We start from the raw sequence: 22,523 nt of genomic DNA, 5'->3' as shown, positions 1-22,523 counted from the left end.
CCCTGTCTCCCATGCGCGGCAGCCCGCACAGCTGCTGTCTTTCTGTCTGTGTCTTCTGTGAGTCCCGCATCTCCAGCCCACCTCTAGCCCTCTTAGCCGTGCACAAGCCCTGCTGTCTGTGATTGGTTGGTTTTATACACCTGTGACTTTCTGTGGTAATAAGAGCTCGCTTGCACTGCCATTTCTTCTGCTTTTTGCCCTTCATCTGCAAAGCATAGCTTTAAATTCATTTATAAATAATTTTAAAATAAAGTTTTAGTTATTTTGATATTTATAATGTATGCTTTTAGAAATACAGCTAGGCATCATAATAGACTATGGTTATAGCTTTTTGTTTTTCTTGAAGGGGGAACCTTTGTACCAGTTGCCAGTTCTCATGCCTTCTGATACACTCTCAGGACAATATCCCACAAGGTCAGTCACATGACATGATCTTAGAAGGTCCTGTGTTCCTTAGGCGACCTTCCTCAGAACGTTCCATCGTTCTCAGCAGGCTGCTCCTTGGGCCTGCAGACAAGCTTGTAAGTCCTGGGGCTGGTTGACTTCAGCTTTATTGTGTTGAATGGAATCTTTTTTCCACTCTAGTTTTAACAGATTTTTGTTGATAGAGTGGGAAAATATTGGTATGAATATATTTTTTAAAAAATATGTCAGTATTAATCACTGTTGACATTGATGATGCATGTTGATTTCCTTAACTTTTCTCCAAGTCATGTTTATAACTACTGCACGAGTGTTCACCAGTCAAACCAAGCCCGAGGGGCTGGCGTCCCTCCTTCCAAATCGAAAAAGGGACAGACGCCTGGGGGAGCTCAGTTTGTTGGCTTGGAATTATACAAACGGCTTAAAGAATTTTTGAAGAATTACTTGACAAATCTTCTTAAGGTAAGATGTTTAACACATGTGCTGACCATTTATAATAGAATGTAAAAAAGTAGTAGTGAAATGATGATTCTAACTTGATTGAATGCTAAATCTCTCACTGTTATGTGTTCATTTTTTCCGGCATTGATGTGTGCGTGAAGATACTTTGCTATTGCTTAGTCTTTTACCTGTTGTGAAGATGAAACTTTCATAAGCCCTTTTCTCTTTTTTAATTTGTTAATGAGAAGTTTTTGATAGCTATACCATAGTAGTACTTCCCTTAAATTACTAACCATTTTATATTTGGTTGTTAGAAATTGATGAATCTTTTAATTTCAAGCGTATAATTATGAATACCGATGTTGTGTATTGAACCCAGTATGTTGTTCTGTATACAAATGTATAAATGATTATAAGGTTATCTAACCTTTGGCATTCGCATTTTTCCAGTGTGACCTTGCCTTTTACACACGGTCATGTAGTATATTTCAGAACGACAATGAAATCGTGCCCTTGGCTAGGATGGGTTTCTCTACGAACATCCCTGGCCTTCAAATATGGGTTCCTCCTGCTCCGAGCCGTGGCTCGGGCAGTGATGGAGTTTTTCCCCTTCATCTTCTGCCTTCTCCCTCCTCGGTAACAAAGGCAGTGTGATGCCTTCCGTCCAGCCACAGGATGGGCAAGTGGCTCCTTCATCCCGTGCTACCCATATCACATGGTGGGTGGGTGAAGACATCTGCACCTTCTACCCGGGGAAGTCTGTCTCTGTGTACATCCTGTAAAGACTTTTTATTTACACAGATAATAGGCAAAAATTCCAGCATGCTTCAAGATTGTTTTCTTAATGTATTTTACAAGGTAATTGGAAACTTAATATCATTCTAACAGACCATAGTTGATTGACCACAAATTGTGACTAAAATTTTCGCGTTCCCTAAACAGTGTTTCTAATGTTTTGCAGAACCCACTGTGTCCTTATGTTTATTCATAACACTTTGTAAAGTGAACACTGGAATTAATTATTCTTCAGCATTAAAGCGAGGAACAGTAGCATTTGGTGCTGTATGAAAGTATTGGTAGCCGTGCTGTATCAGTGATATCTTTGCATTTTTTTAAAAAAAAAAAAGGTCATGTACTATAATCCAGAGTGGCTTAGCTTTACATTTTATAGTTCATTCCTTATTTAAATTTAAATAAACAAAAATGTGGTTGTATCAGGATGTGGTCAGGTTTCCACGCAGCTTGCTGGATCACTTGCGTACCGCGTATGTGTGGGACTTCGCTTCTTACTCTGAAGACTCGGAGGTGAGCGAGGGGGTGGCTTGCCTTAGTTCCTGGTGGGGCTGCCTCCCTTCTGCCTCACGTCTGGTGCTTTTCTGCCGCAGGATCTATCAGGGACACTGCAGTGGAACCTGCAGTTTTTAAAGGGTAGGCTTTGCTTTGTGGATGTCATTAACACCTGAGAAAAAAATGTCAAGTTGGTCCTTCACATAAAAATTTGTGGTTTAAGTTGTGGAAATCTTGGTAAAAATAATTTTGATGAATGCACATTTTCCCCTTGAGGTCTTGTTAAAGAAGAAGGAATATTGCACCATTATACTTTATTTGTACAGAAATGTAACTGATTACCACAAAAACTATACATTTATCATTTTTAGATACACTTAATGAATGAAAAAGATGCGTTAAAAAATCGAATAGCATTGGCCCTGTGGTCATAGGACATTTTAATTTTTAATAGAAAATATCAAAAATAGGGATGATTTTGAGCTAAATTCCTTTCTTATTAATAAAAACGAATTACTCTCATTCTAAAAGTTCAGGTTCTTTAAAAATAAATAAATAAAAGTTCCAGGTTCTTTGTATGATTGTATGTGCATATTTAATACCAATGAAAAAGTTGCAGTTTGAAAAAATTTTTATTAGAATTCTCTTTAGTCTGATTCTCACAAGCTATAGTCCGATGAGAATTGGTATTAATGAGTATGTTTTTGTGTACAAAATAAAAAGCTCATCTAAAACCAAACACATCAATGTATTTTAATGCAGTAGATTTGTTTCAGTTAATTTTTATCTTTATCATGTGATTAGTCCTTAAAGCTTGAGTTAACTCGTTTGTAGGACGGAGAAGATTTGATGGATGAGAGTGTACTGAAGTTCTACACTCAACAATGGGAGGATTATCGATTTTCCAGCAAAGTGCTGAATGGAATTTGTGCCTACCTCAACAGACATTGGGTTCGCCGTGAGTGTGACGAGGGACGAAAAGGAATCTATGAGATCTATTCTGTAAGATATATATTTTTTAAACACTTTTCACATGTGTATTTTCTTAGTGATACCTCACCCTGTCAGTAGAGGAATCTAGGCAAATATGAAGCTATTTTCAGAAGAGTAGGCTAATTTCTTTTGCTTTAATTATCAATAAAGGACCCTTAAATATCTTGTGGCAGGAAAGGGGAAGGATGAATAAACTGGAGTTCTAAAATACAGCCTCCATACTTCTGCACTGACTGATAGCAAGTTTCTTCTGCAGTTATTTCACAGCCATCCAGTTGAGCCTGGAACTGTCCCAGTTTTAGCGTTGGACGTCCCACACGCTGGCCGTGTCTGGCAAATGCAGCCCCTGGCCCCACGGATCAGCCCTCAGGGTCTTGTGGTTTGGGAAACTGTTCAAGGAGAGGACTGTGCCGTGAGATGTCCTCCTACCCTCTCACTTTACAAAATAATCTGACAGAAAATTGAGAGGTTCTTTTAGATCCCATGAGAATAGATTTTGAAAAGGTAAAGTTTGAGTGATTAAATCATCTTCATTAATATGTTTCTTCAGTCAGGGAAGAAGCTTGTTCTAGGCCCATAGGTTTCCAAAGTGTGGTCCCCAAACCCACCACATCTTGGACCCCTGGGAACGTGTTAGAAATGCAGATGGCTGGGACCCAGCAGTGTGTGGTAGCAAGCCCTCGAGCTGGGTCTGATGTGCAGTCACGTGGGAGTGCCGATGTCGTAACGCAGTGAAGGGGAGGACCTGAGCACGGAACGGGCTGTCAGGTGCACACACTGTACTCTTCTGGAACCGGTGGTGGGGAAAATGTCAAGTTCTGCATAATGAGATTCTCTCCATATCCAAGAATGTTGGTGTAATAGCAGTACTTTACTGCTTTACTATTTGCAAATTTAATAAAAGAAAAACATAATATATCATAGATGAGTGACAGACTCTTATCACTTATATAGTTCAGTTTCTGTGCCAAACTGTTACTTCATAAAGGTACTTGGTTGTATAGTTTTCGCAAAACTTTCTAGATTTAGGGTTTTGGTTTGAGGCTTTTGTACTTGCCCTTTTCTTTTCCACTTACAAATGCTTTCTTAAGACTGAAAGTTGTCAGTGTGGGAATCCGTGTGATTTGGGTTGATTTCCTCTTGGTTGCCACCTTCACCTGAAACACCGCGTGTACCCCACAATAACATCACAGACTCCTAAAAATCATTATAACTTTTTGTGTGCTGTATTCAAGAACAGTTAAAGAAAGAAGTACAAGTATACCTCAAGATTTGACTGCTTTTATTTTTTTATTTACTTTGAAAATTCATACTTTCTACATCCTTAAATCCCGTAGTTACCATTTGGAAATATAATATGCAGCATACATTTTAGCAGAGGCTGATTAATATCCCTATCTAGAAATAGAATTTGCTCTGTGTGCTCTTCCAGTGAACCTGATGAATTCGTTTAAAGTTCAAGCATCAGTTGACACAGTGGGATAGTTGGGCACAGTGATCTCTCATTGTATTTTCCCGAAGTTCCAGAAGGTGGGGATGATTTGTCAAGAAATAATAAGTTTTACTTTTTTCCTGATAATTCTTTCTTCCTTTTTTAATTATAGAAAGTTGTTGTTTTCCTTTCATGTCCACTAGAGAACATAAATTAATTTCATTATTGATACATTAAAGTGATTGAGCAAGATTTTTTTCCCTGACTCTCTTCCTCTGAACTCTCTGTGCTGTACCATTGGCCCTTCTTTCTTATCTTGCCAGCTCTTCTTCCTTTCTTCTTCAAAGTAACAAATTATCCAGAGTCAAATTAGAGCTGTCTAAGGCTGTTTTAATTTAGAAAAATGTTTGGAAAAAAGTTATTTTTGAAGGTGTAGAATGTCTTTACTAGAAGCTCATGGCCATGGCATCGCATTTTCCCTCCTGCCTCACTCCTGCATTAAAGAAGTCTGAAGAGTTGAGAACGAACAGCAACAGAGAATTTGCACAGGGAAAATGTATTTTCCAAACAATTGCCCCAGGGTTGCATTGCTCCGGAAAAATGAGGCTCTTCCTTTCCAGCATCTTTTTGGATATCATAGTTTCTAATTCTGAAATCTTATTTTTATGCTAATATTACCTGAGTATGTATTGTTCATACTTTATTAAAAATAGTTTTCTCTTAGAATGAAATCGTGCCATTGGCAACAACGCAGATGGATCTGAAGTATTATGCTAAGCAAAATAAGTCAGAGAAAGAAAACACCATATGATCTCACTCATATGCGGAACTTCAGAAACAAACCAAGAAAAAGAGACAAACTAAACACCAGACTTTTGAGCTGCCACCTTGTGTCCCCGTGTGTACACCTAATCTCAGCTGGTCCCACCGAGACCCCCTGAGCACCAACCCTCTTCCCCTGCGCAGTCCCATTTCCACTCCAACAAGATGAAAGAAACTATCATGAACCAGGAGAAACTCACCAAACTGCAAGCACAAGTGCGCATTGGTGGGAAAGGAACTGCTCGCCGAAAGAAGGTGGTTCATAGAATGGCTACAGCAGATGATAAAAAATTTCAGTTCTCCTTGAAGAAGTTAGGGGTAAACAATATCTCTGGTATTGAGGAAGTGAATATGTTCACAAACCAAGGAACAGTGAATCCCCTCTAGCCACCCCAAAGTTCAGGCATCGCTGGCAGGGAACACTTTCACCATTCCAGGCCATGCTGGCACAAAGCGGCTGACAGAAATGCTACCCAGGATCTTAAACCAACTTGGTGCAGACAGTCTGACTAGTTGAAGAAGACTGGTTGAAGCTCTGGCCACACAATCCATGGACGGAAAAGCACCACTTGCTACCAGAGAGGATGACGCTGGTGAAGTTCCAGATCTTGTGGAGAATTTTGATGAAGCTTCCAGGAATGAAGCAAATTGAATTGAGTCAACTTCTGAAGAAGATAAAACTTGAAGAAGTTACTGGGAGCTGCTGTTTTATATTATGCCTGCTTTTTAAAATTTTGTTCACGGATCTGATAAAATCTAGATCTCTAATATTTTTAGTGAGTGCCCAAGCCCCTTGGACACTGCAGCTCTTTTCAGTTTTTGCTTATACACAATTCATTCTTTGCAGCTAATTAAGCTGAAGAAGCCTGGGAATAAAGTTTGAAACAAGGTTACTAAAGTTCTTTGCCTGGGGGGGAAAAAAAAACAGACTTTTAGCTATAGAGGACAAGCTGATGGTTACTAGAGGGGAGGTGGGTGGGAGCACAGGGAAAATAAGGGATGGGGGTTAAGACATACACTCACCGTGACAAGCAGTGAGTGATATGTAGAATTGTTGGACACCTGAAACCAATATAACTCTGTTAACTATCCTGGAATTAAAAATTTAAGTAATAAATTAAAAAATAATTTTCTCTTAAATATTGCTTTCATGCTGTCTTTTTTCCTGTGGTAGAAATATCATTCAGTTCATTATATAAATTAAATTACATTATAATCTTTTCTGAAATACAGATCTTACATAAACCCAGCTCTATCTGTGGTTAAATTTGGGGAAAATAAGACTGAAAGCATTTATGTTTAAGTGAGTTCCTCAGCTGTTTGTATTGAGTACTGAATTGTTATAAATTTGAATTTTACTCTGAGAAGTAGCTCTCTTAACAAACAGCTTAAAAATCATGAACGAATTATAACATTTCTCTTGTGGGGGACATTTTTAGAGTGATTTTCTGGTATTACCTCTGTGGGAAGTTTTAAAAACTTTTTAAAATGTATCAGAGAACCCCCCCCACACACAAACAGACACATGAATACAAGTAAAAATGGGAAATCTGAGTAATTCATGTATAATAAACTGCATCTATGTAAAGTGTCCATTTTGGTGCAGTTACAGTTGTATGCATCCATGCAACATAAATCACCACAATTAAGATACAGAACTTGCTAATTTTTTATTGTCTGTTACTTATTTTACTGAGTATCAGGAAACTATGATAAATGGAATTATCTTCATTAAGTGTGTTAGGTCAGAAATTAAATTTGGGCCAGGGAATAGTGTTAGAAGTTGAATCCCCTGTTGTCCTGTAAGCTGATGTGTATTTTCTCCTAAAAATCCAGATTTTCTTTTTATCTTAATTATTAAAATGTGAGCTAACAAACATCTGTACTCTGATACTTCCTGAAGTTGTTAACTCAGAGTGTCTCTCATTTCATCATGATGATAGATTGTTACCCAGTTATAATCTAGAAACATTGATCAATGAGATTCAGGCTGATTCCTATGACTTCAGTCTTAGAAAAACGTAGTAAAAGTATAGACATCTTATGCTTCTCCTTTTTCTTTTCATCCAGCTTGCATTGGTGACTTGGAGAGATTGTCTGTTCAGGCCACTGAATAAACAGGTACCAACTTGTGTGAGTGTGTCCATGTTTTCCTTTCAAAACCCCTCACAGATTTGTTCCTTGGGCCTTGTCTCCCCTTCCTTTAAGAATGTCCTTCGAGTATCTCTCATCTTGCATTGTCTAATGAGCTCAGTCTGAGAGATGTGTAGTAATACGCATACTGTAGTCTATGACCTACCTGTCTTTTTTTCCCTTATCCTTCCTAAAGGTAACGAATGCTGTTTTAAAACTAATTGAAAAGGAAAGAAACGGTGAAACCATCAATACAAGACTGATAAGTGGAGTTGTACAGTCTTACGGTAAACAGTTTCCCTTTAATTTATTCAGAGTTTTTATATCAAATGACAGTTGTAACAGTGTTCTGACGGATTCATTTACAGATATTTTAGATTTAAGAATATTGTTTGCATTTACAAGGGCGCTTGGAATTCTCTTGAAGTTAATGTGGTTCTGTTCGATTTTACCCATCATAAGAATTGTTTGATCTTTGTACCTGAAGGGAATTTTGAGGAATTAGACATTTGAATTGTCTTCTGGTCTCATATTGAGTTACTGTATATATAATAAGATAGAGTGTCATTAATGGATGATAACCAGAAGTCTCTGTCAGCTTGAAAAATTAAGATTGAGAAACCGATAAGCTAATGCAGTGTTTTAAAAACTTAGGTGACATCGTATTTCTCTGAAAGTTTAAATTTAGTCATTTTTAGGGAGCAGGTGAAATTGGTGAAGGGGATTAGGAGCTATAAACTTCTAGTTATAAAATAAGTCATGGGGGGATAAGGTGTAGCGTTGGGAATGGAGGCAATAATATCATAACAACTCTTTAAGGGACAGATGGGGACTCGACTTAACTGTGGGGACTGTCTTGTAATGTACACAAATACCAGATCGCTGTGATGGACCCCTGAAACCAGGAGGCTGTTTGTCAGTTATACTTCAATTAAAAATAAATGTCATGTTTATTATTTTTAAGCTTTTAGAAATATAAGCGTTTTTTAAATGAACGGCATGATAACTCTGAAGCATGCTTGGCCATGGGTCAGAATTACTTGCTTTCATGTCTTGGATTCTGTGTCTTTTCTTTCATTGAAACAGTGTACTTGAATACCAGTGAATAACAGATTTACCTTAGGCCTTATCATTGTCCATTTACCTCTTAAACGTAAACTGAATACTACACACCTAGGTATATTGTATAAGATATAACAAAAACTGGGGTAATTGAAATATAGTTCCTATTTATTTCTAGTGGAGTTGGGGCTGAATGAAGACGATGCATTTGCCAAGGGCCCTACGCTGACAGTGTATAAAGAGTCCTTTGAATCTCAGTTTTTGGCTGACACGGAGAGATTCTATACCAGGGAGAGCACTGAATTCTTGCAGCAGAACCCAGTTACTGAGTATATGAAAAAGGTAAGCTTAACTATGGCACCTGGAGTAGACTGAAGTTAAAACAGTTACTGCTGCTCCAGTGAATTCTTCTTTTTCACGTAGGCAGCTTTTGCACAGGTCATTTCTCAGGCCGTATTGTCCTGTAGCGTCAGGCAGGTGCAGACGCTTCTCCCGGTGCCCCAGGCAGCTTTTATAAATTCATCTGAGAATCACGGCTCAGTGTTCTCTCTGCTGCTCTGAGGACGGAACCGTCCTAGCCGTGCGACTTCCCTGGTCTGAGCCGTCTCGCAGCGTGTCTGTGTACATCTGATGGGAGCCGCAGTCCTGTGTCAGTGAGAAACGATTCCTAGGTTGGCAGACTTTAGCTGTTTGCTTTTCCGCGTCTGAAATACTCTCTGACAGTCTCCGGCACAGCTTTCAAGTTGCTAGTAGAGGAGGTGCTTCTGAAACAACAGAATCTGGGATGGATCATCAGTTCTGTGCTAAGCGATGTTACAGGGAAGTAGTTTTTTTGGTTCTCTTTCTTGGGAAGACAGGTATCCTGGATTGTCACTGTGAGGAGTGACTGAGGGTAGGAACCAGCAAACCCATTCTGGGAAAGGTCAGGGAGCGACTGTGTTTGACTTCGCGCTCGCTCCCTGTGGTCTCTGTTGCAGCAGCCATGGCAACGTCCAAACAAACGGGTGTCGCTGTGTTCCAGGGAAATTTTACCCACAGGCAGGATGTGGCCTGTAGGCTGACCCCTGGCCAAGATGGACAGGATTTCCAGGGAGGCCGAGCTAACTGTGTCTGATCTCTGCCTTGCCTTTATTCTTTCTTCACGGGGAGAGCGAAGGGAGTGAGTATGGAGCCACGTATCCACGTGCCGAGACGGGCAGTTAGCAAGTCAGCCCCGTAGGAGCAGCGGGGGCCTCTGAGCACATGCGTCCCACCCCGTTTGTGCGTGATGTTCTGGCTGCATTTTCCCATAGGAGATCGTGCTTATAAGTGGGCCTTAGAAGTTTGAACTTGAAAGTCCTTGACTAACAAATTTCTGAGATCTCAAAGCCTAACAAAAATGGAAGTCTTCAGAAGTCTCAAACTTGGAAATAGTAGCAGTTCTTTGTGTATGTCTGTGGGTTAAATGAGCTTTTGTGTGTGCTGACCTCGAGCATAATTGCCTATTTCATGTGTTAGCTTGGCAGCGCAGTTTTCATGCCCACATCTCTGCTTGAACTCTGCTGCGTATGGTGATGTTCTTAAGGGTGGGGTCTTTTGTCAGGGCACACATCTGTGGGGTCTCAGTTCCCATCCTCTGCTTGAGACCAGAGCTACGTGAGCACTCCCAAAACAGGCAGATAGGGTTTTTCAGTCAGGCCTGGAACCAAAGGCAGCTTGAGGAGCAAAGACTTACCGTGGTCTGGATGTTTCCAACCCGGTGTGACCCTGCCTTCCTGCGTCCTGGTGCTCTTACAGAGGATTCCTTTCTAGCAGGGTTAACGGTTTGGCCCAAATCCAGTTGGATCTTACCAAACATGACTTCTGTCACCTTCTGGAAGTCCATAATATGGAGAATCCAGCAGAGAATCTGTAAGCACAAAATTGGAAGTTAACCATGTGAACAATTCTCTTGCCTATAGCCTTAGGCTACAAGTCTAGTTTTAAATCCCTACTCAGCCATTTACTGGGGAGTTGACCTTAACCCTTCTGGTCCTCCATTCCCTCATCTGTAAAATGGGAATAATAATTTTGTAATATATACGTTTGGTGCTGGGCAAAGAGCAAGCGTGTTGTGTTTGCTAGTACAGGCGTACTTGATTCACGGCCTCCGGTAGATGCCTGAGAATATGCAAAATCACAGGATAAAGGGGGGCACATTTTATTTAATGACTTGAGGAGGAATTATATTAAAACATTATGTCAGGAAATAGAATATAAAACTCATGAACAAAATGGAGATAAAGAATGAGCCTTTGACAAGTATTCTGCTTTTAGCTGCCAGTTTGGGCTAGATGTGCAAATTCCCTGGGGGTCTACGTTCCCTTTTCTGTGATGTCCAGGGATATTTTAGTGGAAACATTTGAGAATCTTTGGCTTCTCTGCAATAGGGATGGCTTTGATGAATGAACAGCCCTAAGCCACATTAGGGTTTGTAACCTATCCTGCTGTCTCATGTGATTGAGACTAATGTACTACAAAAGATTTGTTAACTATTCTAGGTTACTAATGTCTCTCATCCACACAAACGTTAAAAATAAAATACACTTCGTTAATTTGCTTACCTTTTGTGGTCTGTTTTTCGTTTTGTTTTCACTGTGAACCAATCCTAATAGAATTAATAGGGACAGTCTTTAATTGCTTGATTTTCTTGAGTCATTTTGAATTTGATTTGATCCTCGTGTTCTACGATAATTATCGGACGGCGATGATCAAGAGCCTACTTGACTGAGAATCCACAAAGAGTGTAAATGGCTGTCCTTCCTAAAACCTAATGATGCAACACCTCGTACCTTGGTTTCTTTATCTATAAAATAAGCTATCACTGAGGCCCCTCTGTTCTTCAGTGTCTTTGGAATCACTGATCTGCCAGTTTACTCTTCCCTTCCCTCTTGGCCCCGCAGGAAGGGCCCTGCAGTAGAATGCTGCTACCCTCTGTCCTACAGGGGTTGGAAAGCCCTCAGGGGTGCTCCCCCAGAGAAGGAGTCAGCAGTGCCACCAAAGCCTTATCTTTCATCTGGGAAGGGGTAAAATTTTAGGAGAAAGCAATGTTTATGACAGTTGAGTTTTTTGCTGCCCGAGGTGATCATGTATAACTTCAAACAGGAAAAGTGGTGCTTTTCAGTTTGTGTGTCCTGTACTATATCAGCTCACATTCTTGAGGTAACAACAGGCTTAGGGAAATTTTAGATTCGAAGCACTATGTGCTTAACTTAGAACTTCTGACTTAAAGCACATAAAGATCTCCTATTGTTGGGACGCCTGGGTGGCTCAGTCAGTTAAGTGTCTGCCTTCGGCTGAGGTCATGATCCCAGGGTCACGGAATGAGGCTAGGAGCCTGCTTCTCCCTCTGTCTGCTGCTCCCCCCGCTTGTGCTCTTTCTCTCTCTGACAAATAATCTTTTAAAAAATATATCTATTCACAATAACTTCATAATCAGAAAAAATATATACATTAGTTGTAGGCTTTTTGGAAAATACGTAAACATAACATAAACCTTCAAGCTTAGGGGACACTATTGCTAAGTATGTATATTAAACCAAATTGGTGGGGCGCCTGGGTGGCTCAGTTGGTTAAGCGACTGCCTTCGGCTCAGGTCATGATCCTGGAGTCCCGGGATCGAGTCCCGCATCGGGCTCCTTGTTCAGTGGGGAGCCTGCTTCTCCCTCTGCCTTCCCCCCTCTCATGCTCTCTCTCTCTCTCCTTCTCGCTCTCAAATAAATAAAATCTTTAAATAAATAAATAAAACCAAATTGGAATAATTCTGTAGGTTTTTATGTAACTTGTTTCACACACACACTTGTTACATTAACATGTTTTATATTTATTTATTTTACTGGTTAGTAGTATTCCATTAGCCATATATGCTATACTTTTGTTCCCGCTTACCAGACACTTTAGGTTTTTTATATTTCTTCTTTTATAAATTCCTTTCACATTTTTTATTTGGTAATACTTACGATTTTTCAGAGATCATTCTATATTAAGGACATTGACATGTTGATGTATACTACAGATAATTCCCAAGTTTATTTTGTTGTTCACATTTCACTATTTGGAATGTGTAATAAGGTTCTAACTTCTGTTGTTTAAATAATTGTCCCATTGTTAGTAATTCTTGACAGCATAAATCCTGCCTGCGTTTTTCTTTTGTTTTCTTGGCTCTTGGGTATTTATTCTTCCAGTTGAATTTTTCTAGATTTCTCCAAAATTATACCAAATTTAAAATCATTTTAGAAAGTACAGCACTTTTACAATATCAGATAGTTTTTCTCTTTTATTCAGATCACCTGAATAATTTGAGGTTATCAATGAAATTTTGTCCTTGCTTTGATAATTCAGTGGTTCCTTAGTGATACTTTACGCCACACACATTTCTGGTAATACTTTGTAAAATATACGGACTTCTTTTTATTTTGCTGCTCTGTTAAATGACATCTTTGTTTTCCTCTCTTCCTTGAGGGGAATTGTAAGAACTTGAGACGCATAAATAATCCAAAAGTTACAGGGCCATGTACTCAGCGATTGGCAAGAGAAGGCCATGATGGTCGTTTGTTTTGTTTTGTTTTTAATTTTTTAAAAGTCTGATTACTAATAACGATTTCCATGTGGTCATTTCAGGGAATATATTCATGTGACTCTTGACTTCAAGCAGCTTTCAGTGGGAAGCAGGGGTCCTGAACATGGTGTCTGTGTATGAGGGAGGATCACAGGTTTCTCAGAGAGTCAAGTAGGGATATTACCCCCAAAAGGTGAAATGCCACCTATCTGAAGGAAGAAAGCTGACATAAACACATTTGGACTGCTAACAATGATAACCTTGATAAGTCATTTAAAAGGAGCTGGAGGTAGAAATATATTGCAGAGAAAATTGTGACCACTTAAATATGGTTGGCATTCACCCAGAATCAAAGGACCCCTTCCCTTTTCTCTTAATTTATTAGAGCAGGTTTGTGAGTTGAATTTGCCATTATTCATGGAACAATTCTTTAAGAAGGAATCCAGACCATTCACTTGAATGAATTCCTGCAGGCAGAGGCTCGTCTGCTCGAGGAACAGCGGAGAGTCCAGGTCTACCTTCATGAAAGCACGCAGGATGAACTGGCCAGGAAGTGTGAGCAAGTGCTCATTGAAAAACACTTGGAAATTTTCCACACAGAATTCCAGAATTTGTTGGATGCTGACAAAAATGAAGGTGAGCCTCTCAGACTCAAGACGTGTGTGCATGTCTGTTATGATCTGCAGTTTTGAAGTTGTTTGAAATTCTGGACTCTGCACATGACCAACATCAGTCATTTTTTAGAAGATTAATGTGTGTGTACCTTGTTGTGTATTGATTTCAGACCTCTATAGAGGGTTTTGGGTGTAACTTTGGGGGAAGAACATCTTTTCAGTTCAATTTGGAATATAACTTGTTCCATACACTTTAGTGTTAAATGATACTACCCCTGATTTTGTTCTTGAGGATTTTTATTTTGAAAATTCTTCAAGATGTGAAGGCTAGTGTTTTGTAAAAGTCTTTCTTTTACCCTTTAGGTTTTACTGGGATATGTTAGGAGCTCAATAAAAGATTGATGTTCGAATTCAAAAGTTTTCTCTTTGGCCTTCATAAATTAACCATATGCCATACATATATTAAATGAAGAATTTGGGGGCCCTTTTGTGACTCATTTGTTTGTAGAGTTGAGATGGGTATTCATAAATATTCCTTAAATTTATTCATTTTTTAAAATAAATATTTGAGTGCCTATTATATATCTAGCATAACTAATATCTCAATCTTGAGAATTTTAGGAAGCATCAGATATACTTCCTGATAAAATTTTTCTCTGTTATGTTGCTGGTTTCTCATAGTAAAGGAAAAAGTAAACTTTTACAATAACAACTTCATTGTTACTTTCAGCTTAACATATATATATATACACACACTAAATACAAAATATTTGGTTATAATTAAAACATTTTTGATTATTTAGATCTAAAAACACCGTTGTTTTATTTCAAGGTGGCTGTCATCACAGTACACATACATACTTAGTGGGATGGATATGCAAAATTTGTGTCAGTGCATTAAGGTGGCACCTTCTTCTTTCAGATTTGGGTCGCATGTATAATCTTGTGTCTAGAATCCAGGATGGCCTAGGAGAATTGAAAAAACTTCTAGAGACACACATTCATAATCAGGGTCTTGCAGCAATTGAAAAGTGTGGAGAAGCTGCTTTAAATGTAAGTACTATGTAATTGGAAATCAGCCAAGCCTAACTGTTTCCACCAGGAACTGCAGGTATCGTGTGCCTCCATTCACAAATCCAAGTGGTAAGATTTCACTAGAACTCTAGTGGGGAACCTTGTGTTGGCTTTTTAAAGTAGAAGGTTCAGAAACCTCTTTGTTTAGTAAATTCCTCCATAAACTTTCCTCTGGCACCTTTTAGGCATTAAGGATGTCATTTCTTGATATTTTTTTCCTTCATTTCTTCTCACAATTACATTCCTTACACTAGAAGAGAGAAGATTCTTCCATAGAACAAACAGCCTAAAGCCTCCTAGACACTTGCCTCTGGTACCCGTGGGCCACAGGCTGCACCTCTTGGGGCCTTTGATCTGAGGACTGCCCTTCCGTTGAAGGTCACAGAGCTATTTCCCCCTGATAGGCCCTGAAATGTGTAGTATTGCTCATGAACCCCACCATCCCAGGAGGCACAGGGAATGTTCCTGCTAGTGTAGCAGTAATTCAGGTGATAATTTTATGTAGGGAGTACCACGTGTTCCTAAAGACGGGTGAATTGTCTTCAGTTTTGTCCCTGTTGTGCACTTTAAATTTGGTAGTGTTTGGGAGAACTGATAAAGAAAAGCTTCTAGAACACAGATGGCTCTTACGTCTAATTCAGAAAACGTTTTAATCTCTGATTTTTATTGTGTTTAATGTTAATTATTTTTGACGGGACTGTATTTTTTTTTTTTACAATACTGTCTTTTTTTTTGGACAACACCGTCTTTAATACATCTTTTAAAATCTTCATTTCTCTGTTAACTTTGGAAGATTTCTTTTTATGGGTTGCTGCTTCCCTTTTGACACATTTATGAATTACTAATGGAGTGAATGTAAACCCATTCCTTCCCGGGTTGATAAAATAATTAATTTTGCACTTCCCAGATGGAAGGGACCTGGCTTAGTGGGCATTGAGAAAGAGATGTCCAGGTTTCAGTGTAAGCTGGCATGTGAAATCCCGGCAGTGGGACACGCGGGGTTGGGATCGTGGGGCTGTTGTTACCCTGGCCCTGTTGAGTGTGGCCCCCGACAGTCTGTCTGGGTTCAGATCCCTGCTCCAGCTGTGTGACCTTGCTGCTAACTTGCTTTTCCTCGCTCTGTCAGTTGGGGGGGTTTTAATAGAAAAATGACGGTGGGGACACCTGGGTGGCTCAGTCGGTTAAGCGTCTGCCTTCGGCTCAGGTCATGATCCCAGGGTCCTGGGATCGAGCCCTGCATTGGGCTCCCTGCTCCGCGGGAAGCCTGCTTCTCCCTCTCCCACTCCCCCGCTTGTGTTTCCTCTCTCGCTGTGTCTCTTTCTGTCAAATAAATAAATAAAATCTTTAAAAAAAAGAAAAAAGAAAAATGATGGTGACCACCTCCTAGGGTTTTTGTAAACAATACGTGTAAAGTGCTTATTAAATCTGGTGCGTAAGTGCTAAGTGCTCAGCAGTGATGACAGTTTTCCTTTTAAAAACTCATTTAAAAATCATCCTTATATTTTGATGGCTTTTCTTATTTCCACACTGAATGTTCCTTTTTAAAGGGCCTGACGCGCGCGCGCATGTGTGCTTCAGGAAGGACCAACTTTTCAATAATGTGTTTTCACGGTAGTTAATTCAAAACTCCGTTTAGCCACATGAGCAACAGAGCCAAGTAAATGACTTATTTTCCTTGAAATGAGTTAAGTGGTGAGTCTGTTATTTCATCAGACATGGGTTGGAGAAGTAGCTACATGAAGCAGAGTTTGCTTTTTTATGTGTCCTGTTGTGTATGATCTCTGCTGGGAGGTGGCCTCAGGGGGTCCATGGTCTAGATGAACGCAGTTAGATTATTTTCATGGGAACGATGGGGTGTTACTTCTAATGCCCATCTTTTCCAAACCAAAGTAAGGTCCTAGATGGAGAAATAAATCACGCTATAATTCTCAAGTACTATTGTTTTCTCTTTCTTTTTGATACGATCACCTGACTTGGTGAATCTTAAATCTGACATTTACTTTTTCATGACCAGTTAAAGCAGAATTTTAGTTTCTAAGTAAAATTGTTTCTTTATACGTGGAACCTTCATCTGTCAGCAATAAGCACATTATTGATCATAAAATAATACATCATTAATTATAATTATTTCCATAAAAACCATTTTTATATTGAATTCGTGAATTTCTAAGTTTTTGTGAAGAAAAATGTTTTTTGGGGAAAGCAAATACTTTTTCTCTTTTCTGCAAGAGTTTTTCCTGAATTTCCATCTTAAAGTTTCAGTTGACTCGTAGTTTGCAGTGTGCTGTCTAAATGATTCGTGAGTTTCTTACACCACCGTCCGGGCCTGGGTTATACCTGCCTCCTTTACTCACCTGTGATGGGAAAGCCCATGAAACTTGAAGCTCAAGAAAGAGCATGTGTACCCAGTGCTTATTAGCCTGGCACACAGTAGGTGTTTAAATACTTAACTTTAAGAAAGAATAATTACAGCTCTTAAATAATTTTAAGTAGGTATTTTTATCACAAATGTGGCAAATGTAAAAGATACATTGTAACCCAAACCATGATGGTTTTCCAAAGCCCACTCATGCTGGAGGAAAAGCAGCAGAGGAAAGAAACTGTTTGCCTTAATAAAAAAAATTATTATACATAATTTTAAGTGGGATTTAATTACTTTGAGAACACAATTTTTTTAAAGTTTGAAAATTTTTGCCCAGTTGAGTTGGATCATAGTATATGAAAATCATTTACAGTGAGCATATTTAATGTGGTAGAAAGCACTATTTAAATGATTCTTTAAGGACTAAAAAGTTTTCTTATGTAGTCCTATGATTCTGTTCATACCAAACAAAACAGGTAAAGTTTCCACAAGTAGAGAAATGATTTTACTTAGAAGCTGGACTTCTGCTTTAACTGGCCACGAAAAGGTATTGATTAGAAAACTAGATTTGCTACCGATTAGTTTGGCCTAGACTGAAATCACTACAGGTTTCAAACTTGTAATGGGATTCAAAATAATATTTTATGTATTGGTACCTTCAAAACCTACCTGAGCGTTTTCCTAAGGCATTTTTTTTTCATAGTTAAAAACAAATTTTTAAAATTAAAGGCTCTTCCTGAAGAACTGGCCCAAGGTGGATCTCCCTCATGCTCTCTCCCTCTCTTTACCTAAGCAAGAACTGGCCATCCTTGTGAAGTGTCCCTGAAAGAGCGCCCTTAACACACGGCCTACGTGTAGGCGCGCCGCTGCTCGGACCTGCGCGGGCCGGCAGTTGGGCTCGGGGCTCCTCAGAGTATGGAGAGCGTCAGACCGCACGGGCCGGAGCAGACCAGTGTGGGTCCATCTTACCCCCCACCGGGCAGGATTTCAGTGCGCCTGGGAGAGTTCCCGCCAGCCTTTCCAGGGCCTCACGACTGGGGACGTGGATGCTCTGCTGATGTGCTGAGTCCTGCATAACGGACGCAGGAGTAGCTAACGTTGCATTGGTACCAGTAGGACTTTGGGAACCTGTACACAAAAAATATTCAAGGATGGGATTTATAACTGGTTTAGAGCCGAACAAAGAACCAGACAAATCATTTTAAATAGGTGAGTTTGTTGTATAGGCAAGTTTCCCCAGCCGTGGCTTCTGGACTGGAAAGAGTGGGACAGCATGGTAAATTAGCACACTGACATGGTATTGAAACTGTTTGAAGTCAAAATTTGAAAGACCCTATGTGCTTACTTAGATGGGCCAAAGAAATGTGTTCAGTGTTTGGCAATACAGTAACTATAAAAAGAATCTGTATTAAAATATAGGAGGAGGACGGGCCCTGTACACTTCGGTCGTGAGCAGAGCATCTTCAAAGTAGAGCCCACACCTTCAGGTGTTCTCTGTACAAGGTTGAAGCCCACAGTGGCCCTGTGCTGGGTTCTCGGGTTATTTATCTGCCAGAGCAGCTTAGCTGCATGATGCTGGCTGGTATTATCACTCAAAGGGCCAAGAAACATTGCAGATAAAATTGAAATCCTTGTTTTCATTCATTCAACAAGCATTTATGAGCCTCCTGTGATGGGATTGATGGCAGGAATCCCAAATTGAAATGCCTCACCTTTGTCTTCTCATCCAGCCTCCGTGACCTCATCTGCCCAGTCGCTGTATTACAGGTTCATTTTGAATTCACGTTCTCCTTCCTCCGTTCCTTAGCACGGGGCTAGGGGTAGGGTAGCAGCTGTGTAGGACATGCCACTTTGCCCTCATCCATTGCCCATGACAATATTCATAAGCTAAAACGGTGGGTTTCCCAGTGAGCCTGGGTATGGCCTCAGCGTCCTCTAGAACCAGTAAGGGCGCCTGCCTACCGGCCCTGGCCCCGCTCTGTCCTCTCTGATGAGTGAGTTGGGTGAGGACGAGCCCCCTTCCCTGCCCCTCCAAGTGTTTTCTCTCTGGTCCCTGCCCCCACTCTCACCCCCACGCCCTGTTGTTCATCTGGGCCCCATGACTTCGTTCTCCAGATGTTCTTCCCGCTCTCCTTTCCTGTTCATCCCTCATGGGGCCCGGCACTTCCGTCTTTCAGAAATACCTCTGAATGCTGTGACAGTTTTACTCCACATTCTTCATCCTTTTTTTAATAAGCAAAGCGAAATGAAACCTCTTCTCTATAGTAGTATATTAAATCTACAATATTATGTTGAACCAAAATCCTCTTCTGATTTACCCCTGCTCTCATGAACTTTGTCTTCCCTGCCAGATCACTTCCCTGCTTGCACTCAGGCTCTTCTCTCCACCCGTAACATGGGCCTCCCTGCTTTCTGCTCGCTTTTTCCTTCTTTGAAGGCTAGCTCGGATCCTCCTTTCTAAAAAGAACTCTCCACTCTCTCTTCGAGCCCTAAGTGACTGTCTCCCCATCCTGTACCCCTGTGGCATTTATTAAAAAGTCTCCCCTGTCCCCCTCTCTATTTGTGGGTCACCTCTGTGTTTCCTGTCACTGCTGTCGATTGTAATCCCTGGAGAGTACGGCTGGCAGCTCTTTATAGTTTTAGTGCTGGTGTCTTGTGCACCAAGTGTCCCTTGATAATGATGGTAAAGAGGAAAAGCCAGCAGCCGTGTGGCCAGAATCCCCTTTCCAGTTTTATCCCCCATTTCTCTGTCTCTTCATTGTATCCATCACCTGGTCACCTTTCCGTGACTATGCCTTGTTGTACCTTCCTACTTCTCTCTCCTTAGACACGTCTCTTTTTGTCCCTATGTGTTAAACACCTATTTATCTTTCAAAACCCAGCTCAAATGCCATTTCTTCCACAAGCCTTTCCCCGTCACCACTTTGAAATAGCATGTTGGACTATTTATATGACATTCACTCTACTTTATATTTTAGATATCTGTGAAAATGTCTTTTACAGGAATGGCTTTATCCATCTTCATGTGTTCAGAATTTAGCACAATGCCTTGTGCAGAATAGGGTGTCACCCTACTTACGTTTTAGTTGTACTCCTCATTGTTGCCAGCAGGATTCAAGGCTGCTTACACAATGCATGAAAGACAACAGGCTATAAGGGAGAGAGTAGCAGAATAAGGATAGGAAATACAAACGACGCTTAGTGTTGAGATAGATCGTGCTCACACTGCCTGCAGTGGAGTCTAGTATCCTGGTTAGAGATGCTCACAAACGTGCCTCCAGTTCTTGGCCACCAATGCAGAGATCTCTCCAGTAAAGGCGTCAAGACCGTGAAGTACAGTCAGCTCCTGGACTCCCCGTGATCATAAAGAATAAGCCTGTAACTCAGGAGAATGACTCAGTACAGAACTGAGAATACTCTCCCCAGTGGCCCATCCTAAAGAAGACATCAGTAACGTGGACAGTCATCAACCCTACACTTACAAGTAAACGTGATCCCAAGTCCTTGGATGGCTTTATAATTTCCCTTGCTGGTAGCTTCTAGCAAAATACCAGAAGAAAGTTCATGAAAAGAGTCAATACAGACATATAAGTACTTGCTAATAAATGCTTGATGATACAGTGGGTTCCATGTTGAATTTTTAATTAGCACGTGATTTCGCAGCAGTCTGGTTGCTGTTGTGCTTCCTACAAAGTGGCCTTCACATAAATCAGGTTAGAAGAGACTATTTCATTACTGTCTGTCTTTAGGGCAGAAATGGCGACAGATAAGCAGAGTCCTCTTTGAAACCATGTCTTGACTGAGTAATGTCAGTCTAACTGGGACTGAAGTGTAATCCAGCAAGAGTGGGCTTGCAGGTACTTTGATGACCAGCAGGGTCGCTGGTCTAACAGTGGGGGTGTTGAGCTGCAGAGATGGACTAGGGAATGAAGTCATGAAGGTTTATTTGCAGCTTAGAGAGAGATCATCTACTTGAAACGGGAGGAGGCATTTTCAGGAGCTGCCCAGGGCTCTGGCTCCAGGAATGATGGTGCTTATAAAAGGGAGCGCTTGAAACGGAGAATTATATAGGCAGAAATGAAATCGGGAGGCTCTGGCAGCATGTTTTTCAGTGTAAGACTAAGGGGTGATGAATCTAGGACCTTATCAGAATTAGGGAAAAGCCCTGTTTGGGGATTGAGAAGTTGAGTTAGAAATAATTACAGGAACCCAATTGTTTGATGAACTTGCACCATAATGAACAGAGGAACATGGTGCAGGGTGCTTCTGGCAGGTTGGGTTTCGTTCATACAGCCAAGATTCCCTTTATCTTCTGGAGTAAAATGTTCAAATAACTTGGTCCTGACTCAACCATTCTGTGGGTGCTGGTAATAGAAGAAAATTACGCACACGGTGATAAAATTGACCAAGGAACCTTACATCTGGAGTCTAGCCTGCTTTGTGTGGTCAGAAGGGAGGGAATACACATCCCTAAAATCTTAGGTAGCAGGAGTGCAGGGTGAGATAATCCTGGGCTATCCCAGCCTCCGGCTGTCCCTTAAAGCCGAGCAATGGATTATGGGGGCTGATTTTACTATTCTTTCTTATTTTGATGAGGTTTGAAGTTCTTCCACAATAAAACCTTTTTTATTTTTTATTTATTTTTTTTAATAAAACCTTTTTTAAAAAGCAAGAGGAAGGGGCGCCTGGGTGGCTCAGTCATTAAGTGTCTGCCTTCGGCTCAGGTCGGGATCGAGCCCCACGTCGGGTTCCCTGCTCCACGGGGAACCTGCTTCTCCCTCTCCCTTTGCCTCTCCCCCTGCTTGTGCTCTCTCTCTTGCTATCTCTATCAAATAAATAAATAAAACCTTAAAAAAAAAAAAAGGCAAGAGGAAAACAAAATGTACCAGTTTTGATGTAGTAGATGTGGGAGAGGAGAAGGAGGGGGGATCAAGGAGGTGTTTTAGGACAGAAGAAGGCAGTCTCATACAGTAAGTCACACTGACAAATTTAATTACACAAAGAGCTGATATATGCTGATAATGGAAATTGGTTCAGAAAGCCTATAGCTGAATTCGTGAATCTATTTTCTGTCTTGCCCTGGGCTGAAAAGAATTACCGTTTTCTTTAAAGGAGAAATCACACAGGTGTTCATTTTCAGTTTAGGATAAGCAGGCTCTGAGGAGACTCACTCTTTCATTTTTATATCCAGGATATACCCTGCTTTCTTCCACCTGTGGGCACAGCTATAATCTTTCCAGAGGCAGCCCAGTTACAGAAGCCCTTCGCTACCCAGATCTGAGTTTGCATCCCACATCCAACTGC

General features: G+C 40.5%; 1 protein-coding gene across 6 annotated transcripts in view; it reads left to right on the top strand.

Annotated features, from left to right (window-relative positions):
- Nucleotides 1-22,523, top strand: part of CUL1 (cullin 1) — a 100,345-nt gene that overhangs the window by 58,319 nt on the left and 19,503 nt on the right. For all 6 annotated transcript variants that reach the window (XM_032401383.1, XM_032401384.1, XM_032401386.1 and 3 more), the window contains exons 3-9: nt 711-885; nt 2,986-3,153; nt 7,469-7,519; nt 7,728-7,818; nt 8,772-8,935; nt 13,643-13,805; nt 14,706-14,836. In XM_032401383.1, the coding sequence (XP_032257274.1) occupies nt 711-885; nt 2,986-3,153; nt 7,469-7,519; nt 7,728-7,818; nt 8,772-8,935; nt 13,643-13,805; nt 14,706-14,836 (943 nt within the window). The remainder of the gene's footprint in view (nt 1-710; nt 886-2,985; nt 3,154-7,468; nt 7,520-7,727; nt 7,819-8,771; nt 8,936-13,642; nt 13,806-14,705; nt 14,837-22,523) is intronic.

Source organism: Phoca vitulina, unplaced genomic scaffold (genome assembly GCF_004348235.1).
Source record: "Phoca vitulina isolate PV1807 unplaced genomic scaffold, GSC_HSeal_1.0 scaffold4, whole genome shotgun sequence".
Taxonomy (NCBI): domain Eukaryota; kingdom Metazoa; phylum Chordata; class Mammalia; order Carnivora; family Phocidae; genus Phoca; species Phoca vitulina.
This window is presented reverse-complemented; position numbering and strand designations above follow the sequence as displayed.